At 36.9% G+C, this 26,844-nt stretch overlaps 1 protein-coding gene across 2 annotated transcripts; it reads right to left on the bottom strand.

Annotated features, from left to right (window-relative positions):
- Positions 1–1,861: 1,861 nt before the first annotated feature.
- Positions 1,862–25,507, bottom strand: LOC127447539 (WD repeat, SAM and U-box domain-containing protein 1-like). 2 transcript variants are annotated; one of them, XM_051709492.1, is made up of 12 exons: positions 25,457–25,507; positions 23,190–23,608; positions 20,117–20,304; positions 16,889–16,975; positions 12,301–12,394; positions 11,654–11,687; positions 10,478–10,518; positions 9,027–9,133; positions 6,951–6,977; positions 5,975–6,154; positions 3,418–3,552; positions 1,862–3,144 (listed from the first exon to the last, which is right to left on the bottom strand). In XM_051709492.1, the coding sequence occupies exons 2-12, from the start codon at positions 23,591–23,593 to the stop codon at positions 2,960–2,962; spliced, it is 1,482 nt and encodes a 493-aa protein (XP_051565452.1). In that variant the 5' UTR covers positions 23,594–23,608; positions 25,457–25,507; the 3' UTR covers positions 1,862–2,959. The 2 variants fall into 2 exon arrangements, with proteins under 2 accessions (XP_051565452.1, XP_051565453.1); XM_051709493.1 differs by having other exon boundaries at positions 6,951–6,974.
- Positions 25,508–26,844: the final 1,337 nt, after the last annotated feature.

The raw sequence follows: 26,844 nt of genomic DNA, 5'->3' as shown, positions 1-26,844 counted from the left end.
AGTACTGTTCAATCTCTTATGAAGAAGTGGAAAATTCAGGGATCTCTTGATACCAAGCCAAGGTCAGGTAGACCAAGAAAGATTTCAGCCACAACTGCCAGAAGAATTGTTCGGGATACAAAGAAAAACCCACAGGTAACCTCAGGAGAAATACAGGCTGCTCTGGAAAAAGACGGTGTGGTTGTTTCAAATCGAGTTTTGTTGTATGGTTGCTTTGTTGGTCTACCTGACCTTGGCTTGGTATCAAGAGATCCCCGAATTTTACACTTCTTAATAAGTGACATAAAAACACAGGCACTAATTGCAATTTAAAAAGCCACAGGTGTGGGAAATTAACCTTTAATTGCCATTTAAACCTGTGTGTGTCACCTTGTGTGTCTGTAACAAGGCCAAACATTCAAGGGTATGTAAACTTTTGATCAGGGCCATTTGGGTGAATTCTGTTATCATTATGATTTAAAAAGGAGCCAAACAACTACGTGATGATAAATGGCTTCATATGATCACTATCCTTAAATAAAAGACAGTTTTTTTGCATGATCAGTCATATTTTCAAAATCAAAGCCAAAATTTCACAATTTCTTCCAGGGTATGCAAACTTTTGAGCACAACTGTATATATATATATGTATATATATATATATACATATATATATATACACACACACAATTATGTCAGCTAAGTCCACAATGATAAATTTCAGATCACTTTGGCTTCCTATTTCATCAATTCATAAAATGTGTGTTGAGCTCCCTCTTGTGTATGTGCGATCTGGGTCCGTTTACCCCATGTGGGGCACCTTGATGTTTCCAAATATGGAATCGAACACTCTCTAGACAGCCAATGAGGATGATCTGGCACATCTATGACATAAAGGATTGTTTCAGTGAATCGATCTCAGAGAAACAGTCGCCATAGAGATGCCATTAGCGATAGTCACCATAGCTTGTTATGACACTCTTTGACTAATATTTCAAGATCTACTTATCCTATTACGGCTTGTTTTACTCGAGGCCTTCTGTTCGGAGTAAAACAGTCTGATATGCCACTTTTTATATCATGTCTATTTTTCATGAAGTTATAAACCAAAATGTGACTATGATTTTGTTTTCTCTGTTTATCATACATGTGCATTTAACACGCTAATACTTTATCTCATTTGATCTCTGAATGAAACAAATCTGCTCGATATACTCTACTAATCGAGACCTTTCCAAAGATATATGACATGGCTGTGATATTTGGACCTTTTTACTGGTAAATATGATTGTTGTCATCGCAAATTTGCGAATTATAAAAAAGCGAAAGTTCTTGATCAGCAAATTTAAAAGCAGTATTTGAGAATTAGTCAGATCACCTATGTTCATTGTAAAGATGAGTGTCTAAGCTTTAAAACAACACCTATTTTGTGCAGATCAAGCAAGTGGTTGTTGAGTAATACCATAATATATTTTTTTTAATGATCAGCACCCCCTCTCGGCCCGGTACCGGACCACTCCAAGTGTAAGAGGTTAACTGATAAAAACAAGACTGAACTAACTTCCTGACGTGATATTCAAAACGTACATTTGTGTCAAAATAGATGCCCAAATTTCTCACCACCTGCTGAATATTCAGGGACTACTTGAAGGCTCAAGTGCTGACTCAATCTGATTCTTATTTAAACCATGACCGATTATAACAACCTAAAAAAAAAAAAAACAATTACATGCCATCCAATTTTTTTATATCTACTATACACACTTGGAGAACATTTAAACTAGACAGATCATTGGGATTCAACAACAAATATAACTCTAGGTCATCTGCATAGCAATGAAAATTAATGTTATGTTTTTGAATCACAGAACCAAGAGGTAACATATATAGACAAAACAAAAGTGGCCTTATTAGGGATCCTTGCGGAACACCACAATTTATTGTTGAAGAGGGGGGCATGTCATCTCCAACAGACAATACAAATTGTTTGCCTATTTGTATTTTTGAACACTACAAGACATCCGAGGCTTTACTGAAAAGATTTGGGGCTTAAGCCCCGGTAGTCCACCCCTGGTGCCGCCTATGGGTACAGATATGGTACCTCACGTTGAGGGAAAAATTAAGGCAAATCAGTGTGGAATTTTTTGGAAAAATGGCAACGCATTTTCTCAGAGGTTTTCTCAGAATACTTTGTAAAGTTTAGTTGATTTATTACATTTTGATTGTCTAGAAATTCATTTTATTTGTCCAGCCAAGTGCTTCTTTTGACCTCCATCCAAGCAGTCTATACTAATTTCTCGTTCTAATAATTGTATTTTTACTTGACTGCAAAACCCACATTTTTTTAAAAACCCACATTTGTGAGTAGATTTAAATCAGATTTATTTCAGAATCTTGGAGACGGACACCCTCAGTCACCATTCACTTTCATTGCATCTTTATTCCATACAATGGAAGTAAATGGTGACTGAGGCTGTCAGAGCCTAACATTCTGCCTAACATCTCCTTTTGTGTTTGAAGGTAAAAAAGAAAGACATATGGCTTTGTAATGACATAAGATTGAGTAAATATTTACAGAATTTATTTTGGGATGAACCAAACTTTGCAGATCAGTCTTTTTGGTAACGTGTCTCATTTGCATTTTTCCCATACATTTTCTACACAGAGACAGTACCAGTTGAAAAATCACACCAACTTTTGGCTTTTACTGAAGCATACATCACTCAGTCTTGGGACTAATGGTAGGTCTGTCTTGAAAGGTTTTATATTAAAAATCATTAAAACTCAATTTCTCTTTGGAGAAAATTAATGGGATTTTTACTTCGGGAACCCTACAATTACACTGTATTGACTGCACTGTTCAAACTCAAGTATCTGATTTAATAACTTGCAAAATGACAGTGTGAACAGTCAGCACCAAAGATTGAATTTGAAAACCAAATCAGATTTGTTGGCAGTGCGAACAGACAATTGTACACATTTACACAAAGCTAGTAGTGTTGGTGTGTAAGATGTGGCTACTGGCTCTCCATCGCTGTATGGCCATATTCAGGGTTCTGTTGGGGGTCAATATGTTGGTTTGTAAAGGCAGGTTTGTCATCGGGCTCGACCGATTGGGAGTGTTGATCCAGCTCTCGATTGCCTCTCTCTCGTATGAATAACCATCTGTTACAAACATGCAACGGTTAAACAACTCCTTTACATTGAAACTTATGCACTGCTGTCATAACGCTGCACAGTCAGACTTTTGTCTATTGCCATAAACTTTTTCACTTTGCATCTTATTGTGGCCAAGAACTGCCATTTGAACAAAGAGAGCACCAACCACAGCTAATTTTGCCATTATGTGCCGGTTTATTTCAGGAGTTGATGGCAAAATAATTGATCAACGTAGAAGACTTATACCTACTAATTGAAAGAAATAATTGCACAGCTGACCTGCAGCCATTACGGGGTCCTTCATGGTCTCTCTGGTGATTGGACAGAGGAACTCATCTGGAACATCTGAGCCAATCAGAGCAGATCTCAGCTCCTCAATCTTCCTCATGACTTTACCACGAAGACCCACTGATTCTACAGGAGAGATTTGTGATTAGAGATTAGATTTGTGTTTCCACAAAGGAAATATCAGATAATAATGTTACAGTTTTAGGCCTCTGTAATCTCATTTGTACAGAAATCCTTAACCCAGGGGCGGACTGGCCATTGGGAGAACTGGGACTTTTCCTGATGGGCCGGCCGTGAAACGGGGCCGAATGGGCTGCGATAAGCTGAAATGGGCCGCCACGTTATGCAGAAAAGGACAGCAGTTTCTATGTAATGTGCTCAGGAAGGCACCTAGACACCTAAAACAAAAATTCACATATTTAATTTTTTATTTTTTTATTTATGGTTCAGGGCTTCCGTACATTTGCGCTTATGTGCATAAATTAGTAAAAACGCTACTTCAGATGTATTGCAGCCGCAGGGGACATGCACATTTTAGTACAGGAAAACATACATAACTATTAATATAATATAAGGCTAATATTTTGTCTTTTTGATAAAAGTCATGGGTTAAATTTTAAATGTTGTGAAGCTTATCAGTGGTGCCGCGACTGCTTTAAAACTACACAAGAAGCACGGCTTCCCCATACATTCAGTTCCATCTCAAATGTGGCAATTACATTTAATATACACTACCGGTCAGACGTTTTGGAATTGATGACTTGGACCAAATAATAAAGAAAAGCAGCCAATAAGTGCCCAACATAGATGGGAACTCCTTCAATACTGTTTAAAAAGCATCCCAGGGTGATAACTCAAGAAGTTGGTTGAGAAAATGTCAAGAGTACATGTCTGCAAATTCTAGGCAAAGGGTGACTACTTTGAAGATGCTAAAATATAACACACAGTTTTGATTTATTTTGGATTTTATTTAGTCACAACATAATTCCCATAGTTCCATTTATGTTATTCCATAGTTGTGATGACTTTACTATTATTCTAAAATGTGAAAAAAGATTATAATAAAGAATGAGTAAGTGTTTCAAAACTTTTGACTGGTAGTGTATGTACAAATAATATATACTTATTCATCTATACTATAATCAAATAATCAATTACATATCACTCTTGGTGCATTTTAATAATTTACAAAAGTTAAAATGTCTCACATAACTATCGCGCTGTTTGTACCAGGGTTCGCACTGTGCATTTGATATGTTTTTGACATTAGGATTTCAATGAATGTGTTTTAGTTTTAGTTCAATGAATGTGTTCCGCCTTCTCTGTATGCTGTTTAGACTTTGTAACAATCGGCTGATAAATGGTGATGTATTCGTGACTGACAGCTTATGAAATGGAAAGCACCGCTGTCGAAGCAGACTAGTGCTTATTTTTTATGATTTAATTTTTTTTGCAACTGGTTTTAATCCATTTATATTAGCTTTCATAATCCGGTCATTAAAATATAATTTTATGCACAGCACTGCTGATTAGATAATCACATGGATGATTGTTGGTGCCAGATGGGCTGGTTTGAGTATTTCTGGAACTGCTGATTTCCTGGGATTTTCACACACAACAGTCTCTAGAATTTACTCCGAATGGTGCCAAAAACAAAAAACATCCAGTGAGCGGCAGTTCTGTGGACGGAAACACCTTGTTGATGAGAGAGAGATCAACAGAGAATGGCCAGACTGGTTTGAACTGACAAAGTCTACAGTAACTCAGATAACCACTCTGTACAATTGTGGTGAGAAGAATATCATCTCTGAATGCTATTCTGAGACATGAGTTGGCGCTGTTTTGGTGGCACGAGGGGGACCTACACCATATTAGACATGTGGTTTTAATGTTGTGGCTGATTGGTGTGTGTATATATATATATATATATATCAAATATATAAAGGGGTGGGACACTTATAATGCTTAAACACTACCGAAATATCTCAGTAGATTTGTAGGCATGCAAATTTTAATAAAAGAAAGACTTGTTTTGGTCGCAAACGACTCTGTGTTTTTAAATGAATCAGTTGAATCAATGATTCATTGACTCACTCAACACAAAGACGCTCCTTTGTCGCCACCTACTGGTGAAAGTTGTCACTGAACAAATCTTTTGGTGAAAGGATTCAAGAGATGAATCAAAATGCCCACTACTAAAAGAAGCGCACAAAGAAAAAATCGTATAAGATTGTACACAAATGGTCAGAATTGTAACTGATTACATGTTTCTTTATTCAAAGACCAGTTTGTGTTCAGTCTTTTTCATGCGTGAAAGAGAAGTGCTCCACGCGGAGATGCTCTTTATTTTGTGGCTAATTTGGCAAAATTGTGTATTTTTTCTTCATTTGAACCATTAAAATGGTTTGAAATGGGTGCTTTAAGCTTATTCTTTAAAAAAAAAAAAAAAATTCAAGGAAACATACTTGTGGAGATTCTTACTTTTTTCACCCCCTCATGAATTTGCATCATATAGTGAAACCAAAGTGCGTGCGTGTGTGATCTTCACCTATGTTAAATTCAGTGGCCAGTGTCTCCTTGTTTAGGGCGATGAGTTCGGCCCCGTCGATGTTGTGGGCCCTAAACGTGTCCACCACAGCTTCAAACCCTTCGTCCTGAAGCCACTCACACACATCCTCATCTGACCAATCATTGACCAGCATTCTGGAGTAACCCAGGGACTTCCTTCCTGTCCAAGCACACAAACAGGAAGTGCTTGTTATCATCCTCAACACTGAACATCACTCATTATAGTCCAAACAATGGTGGCTATTTCCTTCCCAAACCCAAACAAAGCTTCTCCTCTGTGCTTGATAAATTATTTCTATGTACAGTACATCTCTGAATAGATAACAAAAACAAACATGGCTTGGCTCGTGAAGTCTGTTTACATGCTTCATTCATCTCTGTTTTATTCTACAACAGTTTAATCACATTTGTGTATGTGATGAAGTCAAAACCAGACTTGCAAATCAAAATAGCTGACAATTTAATAAAATAAATTTAAAGCTGCGTGCTTCAAAGCGAAGGGGTGGCACTTCACATGCCCCAATTAAATGTTTTCAGCAGTTGCAGAGCAATTCGATATATGATCCACACAAACTCCATATTATTCTCCAGATGGACACTGATTTTTGTGTCTGTAGTAATATCTGAATATGTCGTCCTCAGATGTTTTTATGTTCAATACCAACAATAGACAACTGATAACAAAACATATCTCTGGATGATGTTTTATCGATAGCCAAGTAGTTGTTATTTGCTCCCTCAGATCACAGACATAAAAACACACAACCTCTTTCTTACAGACTCACACCAATCTCAACAAATACATCCATAAAGACACTTCAATACACACCAATAACAAAAAGCTGCAAAGACAATTCTCTGAACATTGTAATTATGTAAATCAAAACTCGTCAGGTCTTTCATTAGTGGATGTTGATGGAGAGACAGAAAGATGAGATTGAAGGAGACATTCTTACCTGGACATGTCATCTGCAAAGATTCTGCTAGAAAATAAAGAAACATTAGTCACTAAAATGTAAAAACATAGGCAGTACAAATTAATGCAATTTTAATTGCAAAGAGTTTCAGTTTTAGTAAATAACCAAAAGTCTGTAGAATCATATTCTGTCTGCTCTGTGTAATCCCATTTTGAGAGATAGATTATGTATTAAATATTCATGAAATATTTGCCATGATTTTGCTGGCAAAATAAAATGAAGCAACACTGTGAATATCACAAAGATTTGATTTGATTATTTTATTTATTTATTTATTTTTTGGGGCCATTAGGTTTGACTAAGGATGCACGATATTAAATGATAGCGATACAGATTTTAATAAACAAAATTATAGGCAGATACCGATATTTTGTCACTTACCTTATTTTGTCATCAGATCACTGTTTTACTTTGGAATTATGCTTAACAAATATACAAAGAAGAACAAAAGCTTTTTTACTGTTTTAACAATAAATAATTTCCATTGAACATGGACTGGATCTGTTGAACACATGACAGGCCAAAATGTTTAAGAGAGCCACAATGATAAAAAAAAAAAAAAGATAATAAATTGTTTGGTAATTCTACGGAAATGTCAACCACATCATGAAAAAAGAAAACGTTTTAACCAAAGGAACAAAAACCCCTTTTAAATTCGTTATTATAGTAGTATAATGGATAATGGATTATGTCGTCCAGACCGCTAGAGGGCGCCGCTTGCTCACACAGCACTGACTGAAGCGCTGAATGCAGAAATGCAGCCTTTTATGGTTAGTAATCGCTCAAGACCATATTGCGATTTCAATCTTAATTCAATCAATCGTGCAGCATTAATGGATATCATACTGATGTCTCAGAAGTCAAAGTCTGCTGGTTTCAAAGCATTTTGATTGGTTTCCCTCATCATGTATCCTATAGGTTAGTGCCATTTTCACAACTGAATAAAAATTAATATAACATGTTCTCAGGACTGCCAAACCTTCTACATATTGTGGCTATTATTATATCTGGATTGTGCATAACTGATATGCTGATGGTTTTATTTTGGTAAATAATTGTCCAATAAATATCGGCAGATGATTCATCTGTGCATTGCTTCTAGACTGTGTCTTTCCATGATTCTTCCAAGCAAAAAAACAGCATTAGAGTTGGTAAATGTTATTCTTTTGTGTGAATCTATTCAAACTGTCCATTTCAAAGAATCTCTTTTGAATAGGGATGCACCAGTGTTTCGGCTGCTGATATTTATCTATAAAATTATTGACCAAATTAAACCATCGGCATATCGTTTATATGATAAATCGATGGTTTATTAATAATTAATTAGTAACACACTTTGTAAAACTCTGTGAATTTAAATGCACAATCCAGAAACATTAATAGCCGCAATATGTTAAAATCGGTATCTGTATCAGCCAAAAATGTTCATATCGGTTTACACTTTTCTGCATCACTGTTCACGAAAGTCTCTGAGTGGCATATGCAAAAAAAAAAAAAAAAAAAAAAAAAGAAATTCTACTCCCTTTAATCTATTAATGAAATAAGTGTCCTGAGATATCTCACCGGTCTCTGTGACAGCTCTAGACTCTGTAAACAGCAAACAAAAACGTGTCCGCAGACAACGGACAATGACGCTTTCTGCCTGTCAATCATTTTGCGCGTTCTCATAGTATTGTAGTCGCAGTGAATTATTGAGGCTTAATGCATTTTTATGCCATGTTGTTCATAACAGTTGTCAGTTGTGGGCGCTGTTTTACTACTGTTGTTTTTAGCAACTGTTTCTGCTCTCAATAAAGCTCATTTGGTATCTTTGGAATGCAGAGTTTTGGAAAGAGGGGGCGTGGCTTATCTAACGGCTCAGTCTCATGGAAGTAGAACGGCTAAAATCACTTACAGCAACTTTAATAGAGCTTGAGCCCGGAACATTCACAACACAGTCTGACAAGAGCAGCCAGCAGAACTGAGTCAGTATTCATATGTGGTTTATAGAGTTTAATAGAAGAAGCTGTATTTTTATTTATATTGAGTGCGAGAGATGCATGTGCTGCTGCTTACGTGCTTGAGCATTTCCATCTCCAATTCTCCAGATATTCACTGTCTTATCCATAGAGCCAGATGCAAACATCAACACGCAGGGAGAGAATGCACATGCTGTCACATATCTACAGCACAGACAGAAAAAATAGTTGGGAGATTTAGAGAGTGAGTTTTCGAGATGACAACTGCCTTTCGTTAATTAAAAAAAAAAGAAAACAATTGTTACATATAAACTTAATAAAAAGCTAAATAAAGGTTACAGTGATCTTATAATTTTATTAAAACAATTATTGTATTACAACTTGTGTATTATTTAAGTCGTTTAACCCTTTAAGCTCGGATGGGCCCACAAGAAAAAAAAATAATCGTCAAAATATTAGTAACTACAGTCTTGACCAACACAAAACAGGTATCGTTTGAAAGCTTAGCAGCTCTACTTTACAATGCATGTAGGCATTATGACCAAAACTGAACGAGTGCTTTGAGATTTACAGACAAATCAGAAGTGTTCCGTTTTATAATTTATATAAAACATAAAAATAAAAACAAATTGCTATGTACATAGTATTGCAATCAGTAAAAACATAAATCTCATCAAATTGCCATGTGTTATATGTTGTTGGAAAGCTGTCAAAGAGTAGAATACAACCAGCCTATTTGTTTTACTCACAGACAAAAATATAGCGAGTAATAGCTAAGTATATGTCTTTGTCAATTATGTTGGTGTTGCTTATATGCTGCGTTTTCACTTATAACTTCACAAAACTTATCATATCAAAAATATCATATGGAGGTGATTATCTTTCAAACAAGTCCACACACAAGGTAATCAGATGCATAGATCATTAGATAACCCACATGAAGCACAATGTTACATGTGACCACCAGGAGATGGCGCCAAATACATGACACAGACTAATGATGACTCAAATGGCACAGAATGAAACTCATTCTGTGAAATCTAATTACTAAAATCATTTGTGTGTCTTTTACAAAAGAAAAAGAAATTCAAACAGGTTTACGACAACATGAGGGTGAGTAAATATTAGCAGAATTATCATTTTTGGTTAATAATTCCTTTAAATCAAAAGTTTTATTATAATTCTGCATCTTGTTGCTATCTAAATCTAGGCATTTTGTATTCAGTTCTGAATGGTGCACACCCCTGATGTTCAGAAGAGGAATGATAACTGTATTTAAGGGTTTGTTTACCCAAAAATCAATGTTAGGGATTGTCAGCCTCAGTCACCATTCACTTTCATTGTATTAAAAAAAGATGCAATGAAGGTGAATGGTGACTAAGACTAACATTCTGCCTAACATCTCATTTTGTGTTTTACAGAAGAAAGGAAAGCATACAGGAACAACATGAGGGTGAGTAAATGATGACAGAATTGTCATTTTTAGGGTGAAGTATCCCTTTAAGAGAAGTGTTAACATGGATCAGATTAATCAGGTGGGGCACTCACCTGTCATGCTGCGTTAGAGTGTGTAAAAGCTCTCCATGATTCTGTAAACACACACACATAGGACATTAGGCTGCATAATTAACAATGTATGGTTACACACAGTCATACCTCCAACGGTCATTTTGAAGCCTTTGTGTTTGTAAAAATGCATGTTGCTAACCCGTCGCTAAATAAGGCCTACAACAGTTGTCTGTTTCGTAAAGCATGTCTCCCACGCTCATGGAACTTTTAGTCCTTAATTAGCATTGTGATATCAAAATTAACATTTGAGATCTGACTGTGTAAATTACGTTCTAGAACAAAATGTGAAAGTCTCCAAGGCCATTTTCACCACATAAAAAAAGTGCTTTAGTAAGTCAAAATTATAAGATAATTTAAAGTCAGAATTATGATAAAATTCAAAACTATGAGATGCTAAGTCAATTATGAGCTGACTTTTTATCTCATGATTATGACTTCTCGTTATGACTTAGTATCTAGTAATTTTTACTTGTATCTCACACATATGACTCTCAATTACGAATTTTATTTTTTTATTTTAACATTATGACTTTAATAATAATAATAAAGTTTTTGCCTCCTAATTAAGACTTTGTATCTCCTGATTATGAATTTTTATTTGTAATATTATGACTCATAATTTTGACTATTTTTAACATTGACATTTTCTCATAATTTCAAACTTTTTATCTCATAACTGTGAATTTTTGTCTCATAATTATAAATATCTCATAATTTTTTATCTCGTAATTATGAATATTTATCTCATAATTTTGACTTTTTATCGCAAAACTGACTTTTTATCTCATAATTATGAATTTTAATTCCATAATTATGAATTTTTATCTCATAAATTTGATATTTTATCTCAAAACTGACTTTTATCTCATAATTTTGACTTTTTATCTCAAAACTGACTTTTTATCTGATAATTATGAATTTTTATCCCATAATTTCTACCTTTTTATCTCAAAACTGAGATTTATGATTAACCAAAACACGGTTTTATTTTCTGTGTGGCTGAAATGGGCTTCCATACATAAATCCAAAACTGTCTTTATAAAAAAAAACATTGGAAATATTTGGCTCGAAAATGCTAATTGTCTTCCAGGTTTTTAGACTGCAACCTGAACAGCTCTATAGCACATGCCATAAAAAAATATGTCAGTCACTCACCACATCATATATAGTGACTGTTTTATCCACAGACCTGCAGAAAGAGCGCAAAATAAAATTCATATGGAGGCCTATACTCTTATGAAGTACTGTAATTATACTTATCCCTGAGTATGTCAACACAGATGATGTTCATTCATTCATTTGGGATGTCTGTCACCACTATCCAAGAGTTTTTTGTCCCTCCAAATTCTGTTTTAAAATCCAGCATGTGATGATATTGTGTTTAGCAATCAGAAATCGACACCACAGGTCCCTCTAGTGGTCAAATAGTGTAACAGGCCAATGACAACAAACCAGGCTATTAATGTTTGAATTTGCATACTACCAAACTACTCTTGCTGTTTATGCAGCATATATTATATGCACAATATGCACATTTTCTATATGCCTTTTACATTTATAAAAATGTTCACAATACAACCTTTTTCTCATCTCATTATTTGATCGGACTGCTAAATTTTTTTTGAATTACAATTGTTAAATAATCTTTCCAAGATATTAACTGGACGGCACTCACTGTATTAAATATGTAATGTGATGAGTTCATTTTGCAATTCAGTTTAAAAGTTTCAGTATAGTATTTATACTTTTATGCAGTATTCAGTAAGCTAGTATTCTATTCGTGGTGAGTGGGAGGGGCTTACCCAGAGACGAGCAGCTGTCCGTCAAATGAGAATGCACAGGAGAGAACAGGAGCAGATTGAGCTGACAGTGTAAACATCAGTGACATCTTGTAACCTGCACACCAAAGAAAATATCAGTCTCTTCATCAAATCAGATGCTGTTTTAGTGAGTCAAACTGTTCAAATCCTAGTGAGCTGTCTACCAAGGCATCACAGGTGCGCTCCTGATGTAAAGGCTGTTCCGAAAGTTACACAAACCTATGCTGCCTTGTAAGATAACTTCTTTTGGATGAATTCTAAGGTAGCATCACGTGTGAAAGAAAACAAAATTATAAATCCCTATAGTCAGGGCCGTTAAAAGGTATTCTGGGCCCCCTGACTGTATATTGAACAGGGCCCCTATCCTATTAAAGAAATTAAGTTTAGAATTTGTTGTGGGGGCCCCCTGGACCTGTGGGCCCCTAGAATCGCTTCCACTTTTCATCCCACTAGCTACGGCCCTGCCTATAGGTCATTGTGTTCCTTCAAAAGTGTGTTTTTTGTTTTTACTTTATGCCTGTTATTGAGTTACATTATAACTGTATAATTGTATTATTACTTAAAACTTAATAAATCCTTGTAAATTGTTCTAATTGTTTTTGCAAATGTAAATAAACTGTAAAAATTGTTTTTCTGACATACAGCTAAAAATACAATTGATCATTTTTAATAAAGGGGTCAGTGAAAATAGTGGCAGATCAAACACAAAACTGAATTTCTGGTTGGAGCGGGCCAGCAGAAAAAAAATCCTTATTATTGAATCCTGATGATGTTGGTAAAAAACATTTGCTGTATGTCAGATCAAATAAATAAATCAATCAACCCAGACAGGCAATTTAAAGAACAATAAAAGACAAGCGCACTGGCATCATTGATAACGTCAGTTAGAAAATGAATATTCACCTACACACACAAAATCACTACTACACACAGCTCGCCTGCACAAAACAATTTTCTGCAAGACAACGAAACACTATATACCAGCACGTCTGTGACTGACTGCTGCTTATCTCTATGTGTGTGTGTGTGTGTGTGTCTCTGAAACAACCCTGAATCAACAGTCTCAGCAGGAAGGGACACTGGACACACATCAAAGTCGTGACCGTTGCCACAGCGACAGACGGATGTGGCAGACATTGACACCTATCCTGAGGATTATAGATTAAATACAGTCTTCATTTTACCAGTAGGTGTTCACTAAACCCATTATACACTGATAAGCCAAAACATTCTGACCACCAGCCTAATATGCTGTTGGTCCTCTGTGTGCCGCCAAAACAGCGCCGACCCGCCAAGGCATGGACCCCTGAAGGTGTCCTGTGGTATCTGGCACCAAAACATAAGCAGCAGATCCTTCAAGTCCTGTAAGTTGCGAGGTGGAGCCTCCGTGGATCAGACTTGTTGATCCAGCACATTCCACAGATGCTCAATCAGATTGAGATTTGGGGAATTTGGAGGTCAGGGCAACACCTTGAACACTTTGTCATGTTCCCAAAACCATTCCCGAACTATGTGTGCAGTGTGGCAGGGCGCATTATCCTGCTGAAAGAGGCCACTGCCATCAGGGAATACCGTTGCCATGAAGGGGTGTACCTGGTTTGCAACGATGTTTAGGTAGGTGGCATGTGTCAAACTGACGTCCACATGAATGGCCGGATCCAGGGTTTCCCAGCAGAACACTCCCTCCACCGGCTTATCGTCTTCCCACAGTGCATCCTGGTACCATCACTTCCCAAGGGAAATGGCACACACATACACGGCTGTCCACGTGATGTAAAAGACAAACGGGACTCACTGGACTAGGTGATCTTCTTCCATTACTCTAAGGTCCAGTTCAGACGCTCACGTGCCCATTGTAGGTGCTTTCGACGGTGGACAGGGGTCATCATGGGCACTCTGACTGGTCTATGGCCATGCAGCTCCATACGCAGCAGGGTGCGATGCACTGTGTGTTGTGACACATTCCTCCCGTAACCATCATTAAAAGTTTCCGGTACTTCTGCCACAATAGACCTTCTGTTGGTTCAGACCAGACAGGATAGCCTTCGTTGCCTTCGCGCATTGATGAGCCTTGGGTGCCCAACACCCTGTTGCCGGTTTGTGGTTTGTCCCTTCTCAGACTGCTGTCGGTAGGTACCCACCACTGCTGACCAGGAGCACCCCACAAGTCTTGCCATTTTAGAGATGCTCTGACCCAGTCGTCTGGTCATAACAATTTGGCCCTTGTCAAAGTCGCTCAGGTCTTTACTCCTGCCCATTTCTCCTGCATTCAACATGTTGACTACGAGAACTGATTGTTCGCTTACCATCTAATCTAACCAGACCTTAACATGTGGCCTTGTTAGGAGATGATTAATATTATTTCCTACACCTGTGAGTGGTCATAATGTTTTGGCTCATCAGTGTATATAAATCAATCAACTATAATCATTTAAACAGATAGCAAAAATTGTTTTAGACTCTAAATCTTATGCTACGTTAATATGGAGCTAGAACAATGACTAAAGTATTTGAATCTGAAATTTGTTCATTTGAATTCTAGACATGTTTAACAAAAAAGATTTTTGTAGACTTTTTGTTTTACATTTTTTAAAGGTGGAATTAGTTGTAAAATTCACATTATAAAATTACAGGTTCAAATTTTACAAATCTCTCGCATTAAGATCTCAGAAATTAACATTTTTAAACCAAAACCGGGTTATTTACTTGCGCCACCCAGTGGCCATCGTACAGTATGTATTAAGAAATCAACACTGGCCAAGATTAATAAATGCTGTAAAAGTTTTGTCCATTGTAGTTCATGTTAACTACTGCATTAAATAAAATTAACAATAAAAGTGTTACCACATATTCTGGCAATATAGAGTCTGTAATGACATGGCGAGATGTTTTGATGGACATAAATGGAGGCTACATTTTTAGTTTTCCATCACTCACTTATGTCTCATGACTAGGGGTGTGCAGTGAAGCCATTATCTGTATTTGTATCTGTATCTGTTCATATGACAAAATTATCTGTCTCTGTATTCGGATAGAACCGGGTGTGGGCGTGGCTTAAACAGGAAGTGCGTCAAAATAAAATGAAATGCACATTTTTAAGTGTTACTCTTACATTTATAGTTTCTATTAATAAAATATGCCTTGTATATGCCTTTTCATAATAATAATAATAATAATTATTTTATTATTATACAACTATAATTATTAAAAAAATATTATTTTATTCTTATTTTTCTTACCAGATGACGCTGAATTTGTAGGCTACATTAACTGTGGAATATGTTGTGGTTTCTCCTGATATTTCAGATATTAATATCTGCATGAAACAGTATTTACGTTTGTCTGTGCATGTATAACTACATTATTCTGGAGGCAGGACGTGTCAAGCAAAATGTGAAATGTCAAGCACACATTTTGCATTGAATAATAAATACAAATTCAAACATTAAAAGAAATGAAAATAAAATCAATATAACCTACAAACAGGTGAAAGTCCCGTAAATATATCAGGAATTTTTACGATCATTATTTAGTTAAATAATAATAATAATAATAGTAATAATAATATAGTTCAATTTATATAGCACCTTACTAGAGGTAGCAGTTTAAAGAAGAAGAAAAAAAGACGGTGCATGTTTCAGTTTCTTCGTTTTACATAATGAGGAATATTCCTAATAGATGAACACTCAATGGAGCATTTAAACCTTTATGGAGCATTTGAACTTTTTTTGGAAAGAAGTCTTAACCAGATAACCTTAAACACTGATGTGGATATAAATATGGTCAACTTTAAGAGACGGAAAGACGAGCTCCGATGTTAAATCATCACTTCAGGTCAGGAATTTAACATCACGCTCAGGTTTAGACTATAAATAAATACATGAGAATCACGTGTGAATCGTATGATACATTAACATAGACATTTCAAGAAGTGGAAAGTGTATATGATGTCGTATCTTAGTTAATGTTACACTTGATAAGCTCCAGACGTGCACAATTAACAAAGACTGCAAACGGAGTCGTGACCGCGCACATCCGATCTGAAATCACAATGTGCGCATTTTCATTCATAAGGTTTACACTTTAGAAATATTGGCTGCACAGATTCATAAATTCATTGTAATTTTGGATATGTTTATTTAAAATATTACTTTATCCTTGTGCCTCTTGGATAATCAGTCATACGAATATTTTTTATATTATTCGGATGAATCTATTATTCATTTTGAAGTCATAATTAGTGCCTTTCCGAATAAGGTATTTGGCTTCGGGCACATCCCTACTCATGACATTATGCTGATTCTCAAGCCATTATTAGAGCAAACTATACAGAGATAAATATCAGATATTAACTATACTGTCTAAACAAAGTGATCCGATTACATTATTTGCAATTTGGCATTGCAAACAGTCATATCGGAACTGCGTGCAGTGTGAACAAAACCTTAAAATCCTTTGTCTTTGTACACTCGTGTATGACTCACTAATCTTTGATTCTCTCAGTCTAAACTTCAGTGAGTTTTTGTGTTGAATGGAGGGGAGCAGATAGAGACGGGAGACCTGCAAGTACCTGCTGTTGCATGCTGGGAAACGATCCATATCCTCAGCTGGTTATCCTGCCCACCAGACGCCAATCGAAACTTCACTGTCTGACCATCTGAAAATACACACGCACAAGCAACAAAGCATGACTAATCAAGAGATAATGATGTTTGAATTCCCTGTTATGATAAATACAGTTTATTCACTCTCAGAGAATCAGGTTGGTACACAGTCATTTAACCTCACAACAGCTGTAATTAATACTACTAATAGTTGTCTAAATTGACTGTCAGCATAAAGTCCGGTCCACATTGCAGCTTATTCTGGCCAAGAACTACTTGGAAAAAAAGTGACCAATCACAGCTCCTATTTTATTTATTTTTTTCATGACATTTAGGAGCGGGTTCTTCCCAAATAACTGAAACCACAATAATAGATTAATAGATAAATCCACGGTACAACAGGGCTAAAGGCAGATCTTAACCTCGTGCGACCCCGCGTGCACATGTGTATATGTGTATGTTGTATTTTGGCTTTGCTATACGCAACGCATAATTTCATTTCATTTTAACCGACTGATCTCAGTTCAGGAGACTCTGTGCTGTCAGTAAAGCGTTACATTTTCGATGTACATGTGACAAAACAACATGGCGCTGACCACAGCGGAGTCTGTCTTTGGGAGAAACGCCAACTAAACTACATCTGGTAAGAAACCAATTAAATTAAAACCCATTTGAGTCAAAAGATTTGAGTCTCTAGTTTCATCCGATATGCTATTTTAAAATTTAATTAATTTGATTAATCACGAAACGCCACGCTGCTAAACACAATGTACACTAATGCGTACAATAGCACAAGGTTTTCATTAGAATCTGATATTTACTGTGCATTTTCACACTGAGAATTTTTCAGAGGCTTTATATGGAGTTATGATGATAATAAGGTGCTTTTCAAACTGTTCTGAGACCAGTGCAGACAGACAGCACACTGGATGTTAAGTCATTCACTGAATAGGGAGCAAGGGAGCATCCTATAGCTCTCTATGCAGTTAAGTGCATTCATTCTTAAATCCGACCGAAAGTTCAGTTTCAGGCTGCAGATTAGTCCACATATGTGAACAATTTTTAGGAAAACTATTTGCTCTAGTTTTTTGTTTTTGCATGTTTATTAGGTGCTACTAGTTACAAATCAAAAAGGGAAATGGAAATTGCACACAGCAGTCATGCTCGGATCTCAGGAGGATAAAGAAAATTAGCTTTTTTTCGCAAGTTTATCAAGATTATAATTATTTGTTTGAAAACAATTAATGATGGAAGGTTGTTTTGATTAATCTTAATTTTTTTTTTTTTTACAGTGGCGAGCCCTTTATGTGATGAATGCGTGTGATTTGGATGATGTGTATTGATGTGTTGCATATTATATAAAAAGTATGGATGATATATTTGTATAGCACATTGTATGTTGGTGTAGTTTAATCAGGTGACTTATTTTGTGATATCATGTGATCGATACTATTTAAGATGGCGGTTTTTTAAATGTGTTGTAAGTCTGAGGAAAAGCGGTATGCTCGAAACGTCACTACTCATCTTTTGAAAATCCTGTTCATGGGAGCTTTGCAGGTGTGCGTTTCCATTGCACTACTTTGGATTGTTGCTTTTTTGTATTCTGCACCCTATTCATATATATATATATATATATATATATATATATTGTGTGTGTGTGTGTGTGTGTGTGTTATCCGTTCGGTCGGATCCGACTCTCGGCGATTCTATGGGCCTTCTCTCACCATGCTTTCCTGTCTTGGACTTTCCCTTTTAGCTGTTCTACGCCTAGGCCAGTGTCCGCTTTGATGGTGTCGAGCCAGCGCGCTCTTTGGCGGCCTCGTCTTCTTGTTCCACTGACCATTCCAAGCATTATTGCTTTCTCCAATGAAACTGATCGCATAATGTGACCAAAGTAAGTGAGCCGGAGTCTGGTGATCTTTCCCTCATGCAACATTTCTGGCTTGATGCGCTCCAGAACCTCTTTGTTGGTGACCCTTGCTCTCCATGGTATCCGTAAGAGTCTTCTCCAGCACCATAGCTCAAAAGCATACATTGATATGGGGAACGCAATAGCATGGATCAGTTTGCATTTGGTTGTGACGCTGATGTCTTTGCTCCTCCAGATTTGGTGCATGCTCAGCATCGCACTATGGCCTAACGCAATTCGGCACTTAATTTCAGGGCCGCAATCTTCAGTTCGGTCTATATATATATATATATTTAACTTTGGAAAAATAACCACTTTAGAAAATGGTGCACCATTTCTTTTTTTTTTTTTTTTTTTTTAAAAAGATAACATCTCAAGTATTCAATGAACAAATGAATCTCCACTGTGATTGGATCAGTCGAAAATTCGCCCCGCTTCAGAAAAACAATGTGTTTTATTTAATACTATCCTTTCACTTACTGGACAGTTATTGAAAAACTTTTGATTTAATCACCTTGAACAAAACTGAAAATAACAAAAAAGTATTTTGTCTCAAAATAAATGTGATGATTTCATGGATTCTTATTAGCTACATAAATCTCCATCATTTTAATTCATTAAAACCTTGATTAAAAAACTTCAAATTAACCTTTAGACACTGCACATGACTACCTCATCAGAAAAATATTGCAGTGCATAGTACCATACTAATCTTGGCTTTATCCAAAGCCACTAACAAATAATCAGTGCAAACAGAAATTCTGATTACCAAGTTTGCACAAATTTGCACTAACTGCTTCAGTGGTTTTCGTACGAACATCGGCAGAGACTTCTGCGCCATATTTGAAAGAGTTCTTTTTCACTTCTGTCTATTAATGTGGTATCAACCATTTCAAAACAGCATGTAAAACCAAAACAAACTGTAATTATTCACTTTGCATGTCAGTCAGACATGTCTGTTTCTGTGGCCAGAATAAGCTGCAATATGGACCAGACTTTATGCTGCAAATCAAAAAGTCTGGCAATGCAAGACTACTGTCAAGCTTCCCACATCAGTGGCAGATTTAGGCATGGGCGACATGGGCAGCATCTTGCAGGGGGGGCGGCACGAGGCACCCACGCAGACCCCCCACCCCCCGTTTCGCCCAGGGCACCATACAAGCTAGAACCGCTACTGTCCCACATCATCACAGAAAAGAAATTCCACATTTCACCAGAATAGTGAGTAATAATAATCTACAGCAGGGAGGGGAGATTATACTGACTTTTATATGATTGGTTTTACCGATGCAGATCTGTGGAGAGAAGTGACAGCAGTTGACTCCCAGATCATGTGCTTCTCTCTGGGTGTGTAAAGAGCTCATGGCCAGATTCCACAGATGAAGTTCTCCATGAGTGGAGCCTGTTATGAACATCTGTCCACACGGAGAGAAACAGCACGCCAGCACGGTGCCCTCACTGACTTTGGCACATCTAGAGATGAGAAGGGTTCAGATTACACAGATTAAACAGCACGCACTGGGCATATTTGTTTTTAGACTAAAGTAAACATTCTCCATTCAAGCTTTTATGGGCCTCTTTTCTGTATTTTTGCATTAGGAAAGTGTGGGGATTTTCTCAAATCTCTTTACTTTCACACATTATTAAACTTTAAAATGAAAGATGTTAATGCACCTGCCCACCAGATTTTAAATGGGTGAAGAGGTGAATTAACACTTCAGTTTTGGTCTTTTCCTCATGCAACATTTTCGTATGGCTGCAGAAGAATTTATATATAACGCACAAGTGTTATTGTTGAGTTTTATGGTGCTTTTTATGTGCTTTTGGAGCTCGGACAGCCACAATCATGGTACTCTTATACGTCAATCTTGTGTTTAACAGATGAAGAAAGTCATACTGGTTTTGCACAACGAGAGTATGGAAATAGTTTTGTGTTCCCTCGCAATACATTTACCATGGTTTTACTACAGTAACCATATTTTATCCATGATTTTCATTGTGAAACCATAGGTAAATGAAAACTTTGGTACTAAACATCCTAATTTTGTGGTTATTATGGTTTTAATATTCAAATACCATAGTTTAACTATGGTTTTACTATAGTAATATTGTAGACTGTAGTAACCACGTTTTGTGGCAGAAAACATGGGTTTAAAACAGTATACTGTATCCATAAAGTAACCATGGTTTTACTATAGATTAACCATGGTCATTCTTGTGGTTAATAAATATAATAAACACAAAATTATGATTTTTATTACCTTAACTACGATGTTCTAACATTAAATACATACAAGAATACATATTTACTGTATAACTACATGTTGTTCTGCTAAATGCCCACATTTGCTGTTACTGAGGTTGAGGTACGGGTAGATTTAGGAGTAAGGGTAGGGCTAGGGGTAAAGATAACAGTGTAACTACAAATGTAAATAAATGCAAGTACTTTAAATGTAATTACAATGCAACAACATGTATGTACATAATAAGTACACTGTATCAAAGTACATAGTAGTTAAGGCCACCTAATATAAAGTGGGTCCCAGATTTATTTTTCAATGAAGAGTGTAACTTTTCACTATTCAGAACACATTCAGTTTTCAAAGATTTTCTTGCTTCAAAGGGCGGTGCGACCAAAAATTCTGAGAACCATTAAGTTAAACTTACAATCATAATTGAATGATTATCAGATCAGGTATATTCAAATATATTTGTACTGTATTTTTGATGTTTAAATACTTTCTCCTATCCCAGCTCAAAATGCAATATAGAAATACATCTGTAAATGAAATATATCAGTCCTTGAAAATTGTAAACACTGTGAGAGGGACCCAAACTGCACACTTCTGCACTATTCTATATCATTATGTAGTGTAAGTAGTGTGAGTAGTATGGTAACACTACAAATGAAACAAAAAGTGTGGAATGTTGGACACTTCATGCACTCAGCGCTCGCGGCTTGCCATACATGGCGGAAGGGGCGGAGTTAACTGGTTAAGTTACTGGTCTGACAAAACAACTGTAAATAATAGAGAATGCAGCAACTAGCGAAACTTTACAAATGTGAGTTGAGGGGTCTGGGTAGCTCAGCAAGTAAAGACGCTGACTACCACACCTGGAATCACAAGTTTGAATCCAGGGCGTGCTGAGTGACTCCAGCCAGGTCTCCTAAGCAACCAAATTGGCCCGGTTGCTAGGGAGGGTAGAGTCACATGGGGTAACCTCCTCGTGGTCACGATTAGTGGTTCTCGCTCTCAATGGGGCATGTGGTAAGTTGTGTGTGGATCGCAGAGATTAGCATGAGCCTCCACATGCTGTGAGTGGGTAAAGTAACGTTGGGGTAACCTCCTCGTGGTCGCTATAATGTGGTTCTTGCTCTCGGTGGGGCGTGTGGATGCTGCAGAGAATAGCGTGAAGCCTCCACACATGCTAGGTCTCCGTGGTAACGCGCTCAATAAGCCATGTGATAAGATGCACGGATTGACGGTTTCAGACGCGGAGGCAACTGAGATTCGTCCTCCGCCACCCGGATTGCGGCGAGTCACTACGCCACCACGAGGACCTAGAGCGCATTGAGAATTGGGCATTCCAAATTGGGGAGAAAAATCAAATAAACATAAAACAAATGTGAGTTGAATGCTTTACCATCACCCCACGCTGTGTTAACATGCACGTTGTTTGAGGTTGGCTAACATGCTAAAGCTAGCGGAAAAGCATTGCATGCCTTTGAAACGTCACTTCCGTCAGCTGTTAAATGGCGAATACTTCCATGTAGTAAAAAAACATTAAGTGTTCAATTTGGGACAATGCTACACTTTGAAAATTCATGCATTACATGGCTGAATCTAGTGTATATTGTAAGTGTATAGTGCATCATTTGGGACACAGCTTGTGTCTCTGTGGCACTTTAAAAATTCCTCTGTTTGTTTTGAGCAACCCATCAAGCTCTACAAAACAACAATGGCGTGATTTGGGGGCGGGACTCTCTGTTTGTTCAGTCAACTGCGTATTAGGAAAGATGTTTAAAAACAATATTAATTCCCTTGCAAAAGCCACTAGTAGAGCAAAGATTACCATTTCAGCTGTAACATAATAGAAAATTTATTATTTTACCCTAAACCTGTGGGTGTTATGTGTATTTATGCTCATTAGCGTTCCTCACGTCAACAAAATCGATAGCGAGCAGCGCTGTTTGTGTTGCTGCTGGCGTAGAGCGTATAAAATCGCTCACTATGAGACTCCATGTCATTAATTGGCCTTTGAAAAGTGTTATCTCCCTAAAGTGGGCGGACGAATGTAATAATGACTGCTGTGCCCTGTAAAATCCCATCAAGGTGACAATTCCAGAGGAATTTCACCTTTGCAGTGTCTTTGACTGCACATTCCAGAGCACAACGGTCCCGTCAGCAGCGCCAGACAGCAGATAAAGCGCATCAGGAGAGAACGAGCAGACCCGAATTGGACTGCGTGCCGGATGCTCCAGTGAAGCCACCACTGCACCTGTGTGCGCTCTCCAGACCATAGTCACCGCATCCGTGGAGCAGGACACCAGATATCTGCCGCAGCGGCTGAAAGAGCAGCAGTGAACACCGTAACCGTGACCGCAGAGAGGAGAGAAGGCCAGTTCACGGAAGTCCTGCAGGGAATACACGCGGACGGTTTTGTCTCCAGAGCAGGTGGCCAGTAAAGAGTCTGAGAGCGCACAGCAGTTCACATCATCTCTGTGGTCCTGTAGGGTGCACACTAATGAGGCCATGATCATTACGTAAATGTTTACCTGTGAGAAGAGACACACAATAATAACAAAAAAGTTAACTTTTTTTTTTTTCAAGTTAAAATATTTTAATCCCTATATCTGCTTAATATGCAGAAACAAGTAAACCATTTGCAGGTTGATTTCCCCTTAAAAGTGTGAACACTGCGGCTCTTTCAACATTGCTTTGTTTGAAAGCAACCAGTCCAACGCAATATTGGCTAGACCAATGGCGTGAGTTTGGGGGCGTGGCTACTTGTTAGATCGACCAATGGGAGATAAAGGGTGCGTTTGAAAACAATGTTTATTTTTTCAATTCCGTTTGTTGGCGCAGAAATTATACACTTCAGCTTTAAAGATGGAAATCATATTAGTACGTTTTCTTTCATCACAATATCACAACTAAGCTTAAGAGCTTTTAAGAGTTACTTAAAAATAGAAACCCACTACAAATGACTAATTATTTGTCTGAAGTTGTAATCAGATTAATTGACTAATTACTTAATTGAAACATTAATCAACTTGACATTTAAGTTACTTTCTAAAACACTTTTCTGCTCAACAAATACAAAATAATATCTATATTTCTTCCTTGTTCATTGTTACAAGTCAGCACATCACATTTCACCTTCACAATGACTCGTTACACAGCCATAATTAATGTATTCTACATAAATAATATAATACAAATCAGCATAACCCTATAATGTACTTAAAAGTAATTAAATTAATTGAAATGTAACACTTGTATTTGAATTACTATGGATAAGGTTGGATTATTTATTCAGAGCATTTGTTAATCTTGTTTAATGTTAATTTATGAAAATAACACAATTGCTCATTGTTAGTTTGTTTCACTAATGTTAACATAGACAGTTTGTAATGTTTTTATTTTTTTTTATCCCTTTTTCTCCCAGTTTGGAATGCCCAATTCCCACTACTTAGTAGGTCCTCGTGGTGGCGTGGTTACTCACCTCAACCCGGGTGGTGGAGGACAAGTCTCAGTTGCCTCCACTTCTGAGATCGTCAATCCGCGCATCTTATCACGTGACTCGTTGTGCATGACACCGCAGAGACTCACAGCATGTGGAGGCTCATGCTACTCTCCACAATCCACGCACAATTTACCACATGCCCCATTGAGAGCGAGAACCACTAATCGCGACCACGAGGAGGTTACCCCATGTGACTCTACCCTCCCTAGCAACCGGGCCAATTTGGTTGCTTAGGAGACCTGGCTGGAGTCACTCAGCACACCCTGGATTCGAACTTGCGACTCCAGGGGTGGTAGTCAGCGTCAATACTCACTGAGCTACCCAGACCCCTCAATTATAATTTTTTTATTAGTATATGTTGAAATGAACATAAACCAAGATTCATAAATGCTGTCAAAGTGTTGTTCATTGTTAGTTCATGTTAACTAATTAAACTAATAAAAAAATTAAATAAAACAAGTATTATAGTGTTACGATTGAAATATTATGTTTTCTTAGGGATAATGCTTTGGCAATCAGTTTATTCGTTTTTCCTATGTCCTCAAGATCTCTTTCCGCCCTTTTAGGGATTTTCTTGCCATTAAATAATAGGATAATTAATAAAGTTGAAGTGTCTGAGCTTGGCCAGAGCATATTTCTGAAAGTCTGGTATATCCTTTTATAGAAATACACTCTAATTCTACACTAAGCATATGCATTTTTTTGTAAGTTACAAAAGGCACTGCTTAATATGAATGGCTCACCTGTTGCCAAAAGTGTTGTAAAAGATCTTACTGTTGTTAAAACGCATGGAAAAGTGCATTCAAGTTAAACTAACTACAGTAAATGTAACATTTGAACACATGATAATCTACACTAAATATAGATTCTTACTTACACTCAATAAGTCAACCTGATTGTAGAGAAGGATTGTTGAAGAGTCGTCCACAGTGAGTGCTGGTTCCTCTCCGAACACTTCCTGAATGACTGTTGTGATACAGGGCAGGTGAGTCATGTGACACGCTCAGTTCCCTTGGACAGTAGTTTCCAGTCATAAACACCCCAGAGATTATCAACATTATTAACATGATCTCCCCTGAGGTTATCAGAGCTTTATGCAACACCTTCACAAACACAGTGACAGATCAAGAGTGTGAACCAATGAAAACACAACCCAAGTTCAGAATAGCATACTACCATACTAGCCTTATTACTTTGGCAGAAATAGTAACAGCATGGTGTAGTATGCTGTTGCAAACATAGCCACTGACATTTGTGTTGGAGGAGTAAATAAAGGTTAGAGAGGAATACAGAAAGAAAGCAGCAGTGCAAATACAATATATATTGACTTTAACCACACACTCCAATGAGATTGACTTTTCCATCTTTCTGTTTGATGTGCAGAACAAAATAACAGTAATTTCAAAATTAACCTCTTTATTTTCCCTTCATATATATTTCAAACGTTCATCTGATCTAATCTACAGATATTACTGAAGCTGTAATGCATAATAGTAGCATGAATTAGGCATGTACTTGTCAGAAGTGTCACTGGTATCTAGTGATGTTGCTTCTGTTTGGGGTCAGTTCAACCTCAGCTAAACACACTGTAGAAAAATTGTAGTTTAAAATAATTTCTTGTAAGATTAAGTCATCAACCTGACACTTAAATGTTGTGTGTTTATTAAGTGTCATTTGAGTTTCTGAGACCACAAACAGAACAGGAGGGTTAAATTAAGGCATGTCAAAACGTTACTTAAAGGTCGGAGTAGTACAAGTTTTGGGTTTTGCAAGTTTTTTTGGTTTGCAAATTCTAATGGTATAAAATTGAGTAAAATGACTTAATTTCATGACATAATATTGATTAAAGTGAGAGAGTAAACATAACATTTCAGAAACTTTTACTTAAAAGTCTGATGTACATGCTACTTAAAGCTTTAAATGAAAATTTTTCTAGAACGTTCCACATTTCGAACTTTCATTATTAACTCGTTAAATAATGCGCCACATGGACGCTTTCCACAGGGAAACACTATGATGTAACAATTAACCAATAATTCTTTTGATCATAATCTGGTAATTTAGTAGAAAATGAACTTCAGATTTTACAAAATGAAGTTGCATCCAAACGTAACAATAAAAAGGTTGTAAAACTTGCAATCAGTGAAACCATGCAAGCTCATTAATTATTCAAACAATGTACTTATTTTATGTACCACTGAAATTAGCGAATAAATGAGACAAGATTTTCGACTTTAATGACACATTGTAAAAATAACGAATAAT

This window comes from Myxocyprinus asiaticus, chromosome 10 (genome assembly GCF_019703515.2).
Source record: "Myxocyprinus asiaticus isolate MX2 ecotype Aquarium Trade chromosome 10, UBuf_Myxa_2, whole genome shotgun sequence".
Lineage (NCBI taxonomy): Eukaryota > Metazoa > Chordata > Actinopteri > Cypriniformes > Catostomidae > Myxocyprinus > Myxocyprinus asiaticus.
The sequence above is the reverse complement of the archived record's forward strand: the minus strand, read 5'-3'. Positions and strand labels throughout refer to the sequence as shown.

Bases quoted from the DNA above. Each gene is read 5' to 3' on its own strand.
- LOC127447539 (XM_051709492.1), bottom strand. From the start codon at position 23,593: ATGATCATGGCCTCATTAGTGTGCACCCTACAGGACCACAGAGATGAT. The intron at 9,134-10,477 runs GTGAGTGCCCCA...TCTGTGCTGTAG, and splicing joins ACTCTAACGCAGCATGACAG to ATATGTGACAGCATGTGCAT. The intron at 3,553-5,974 runs GTGAAGATCACA...TCTCTCCTGTAG, and splicing joins GGCCACTGAATTTAACATAG to AATCAGTGGGTCTTCGTGGT.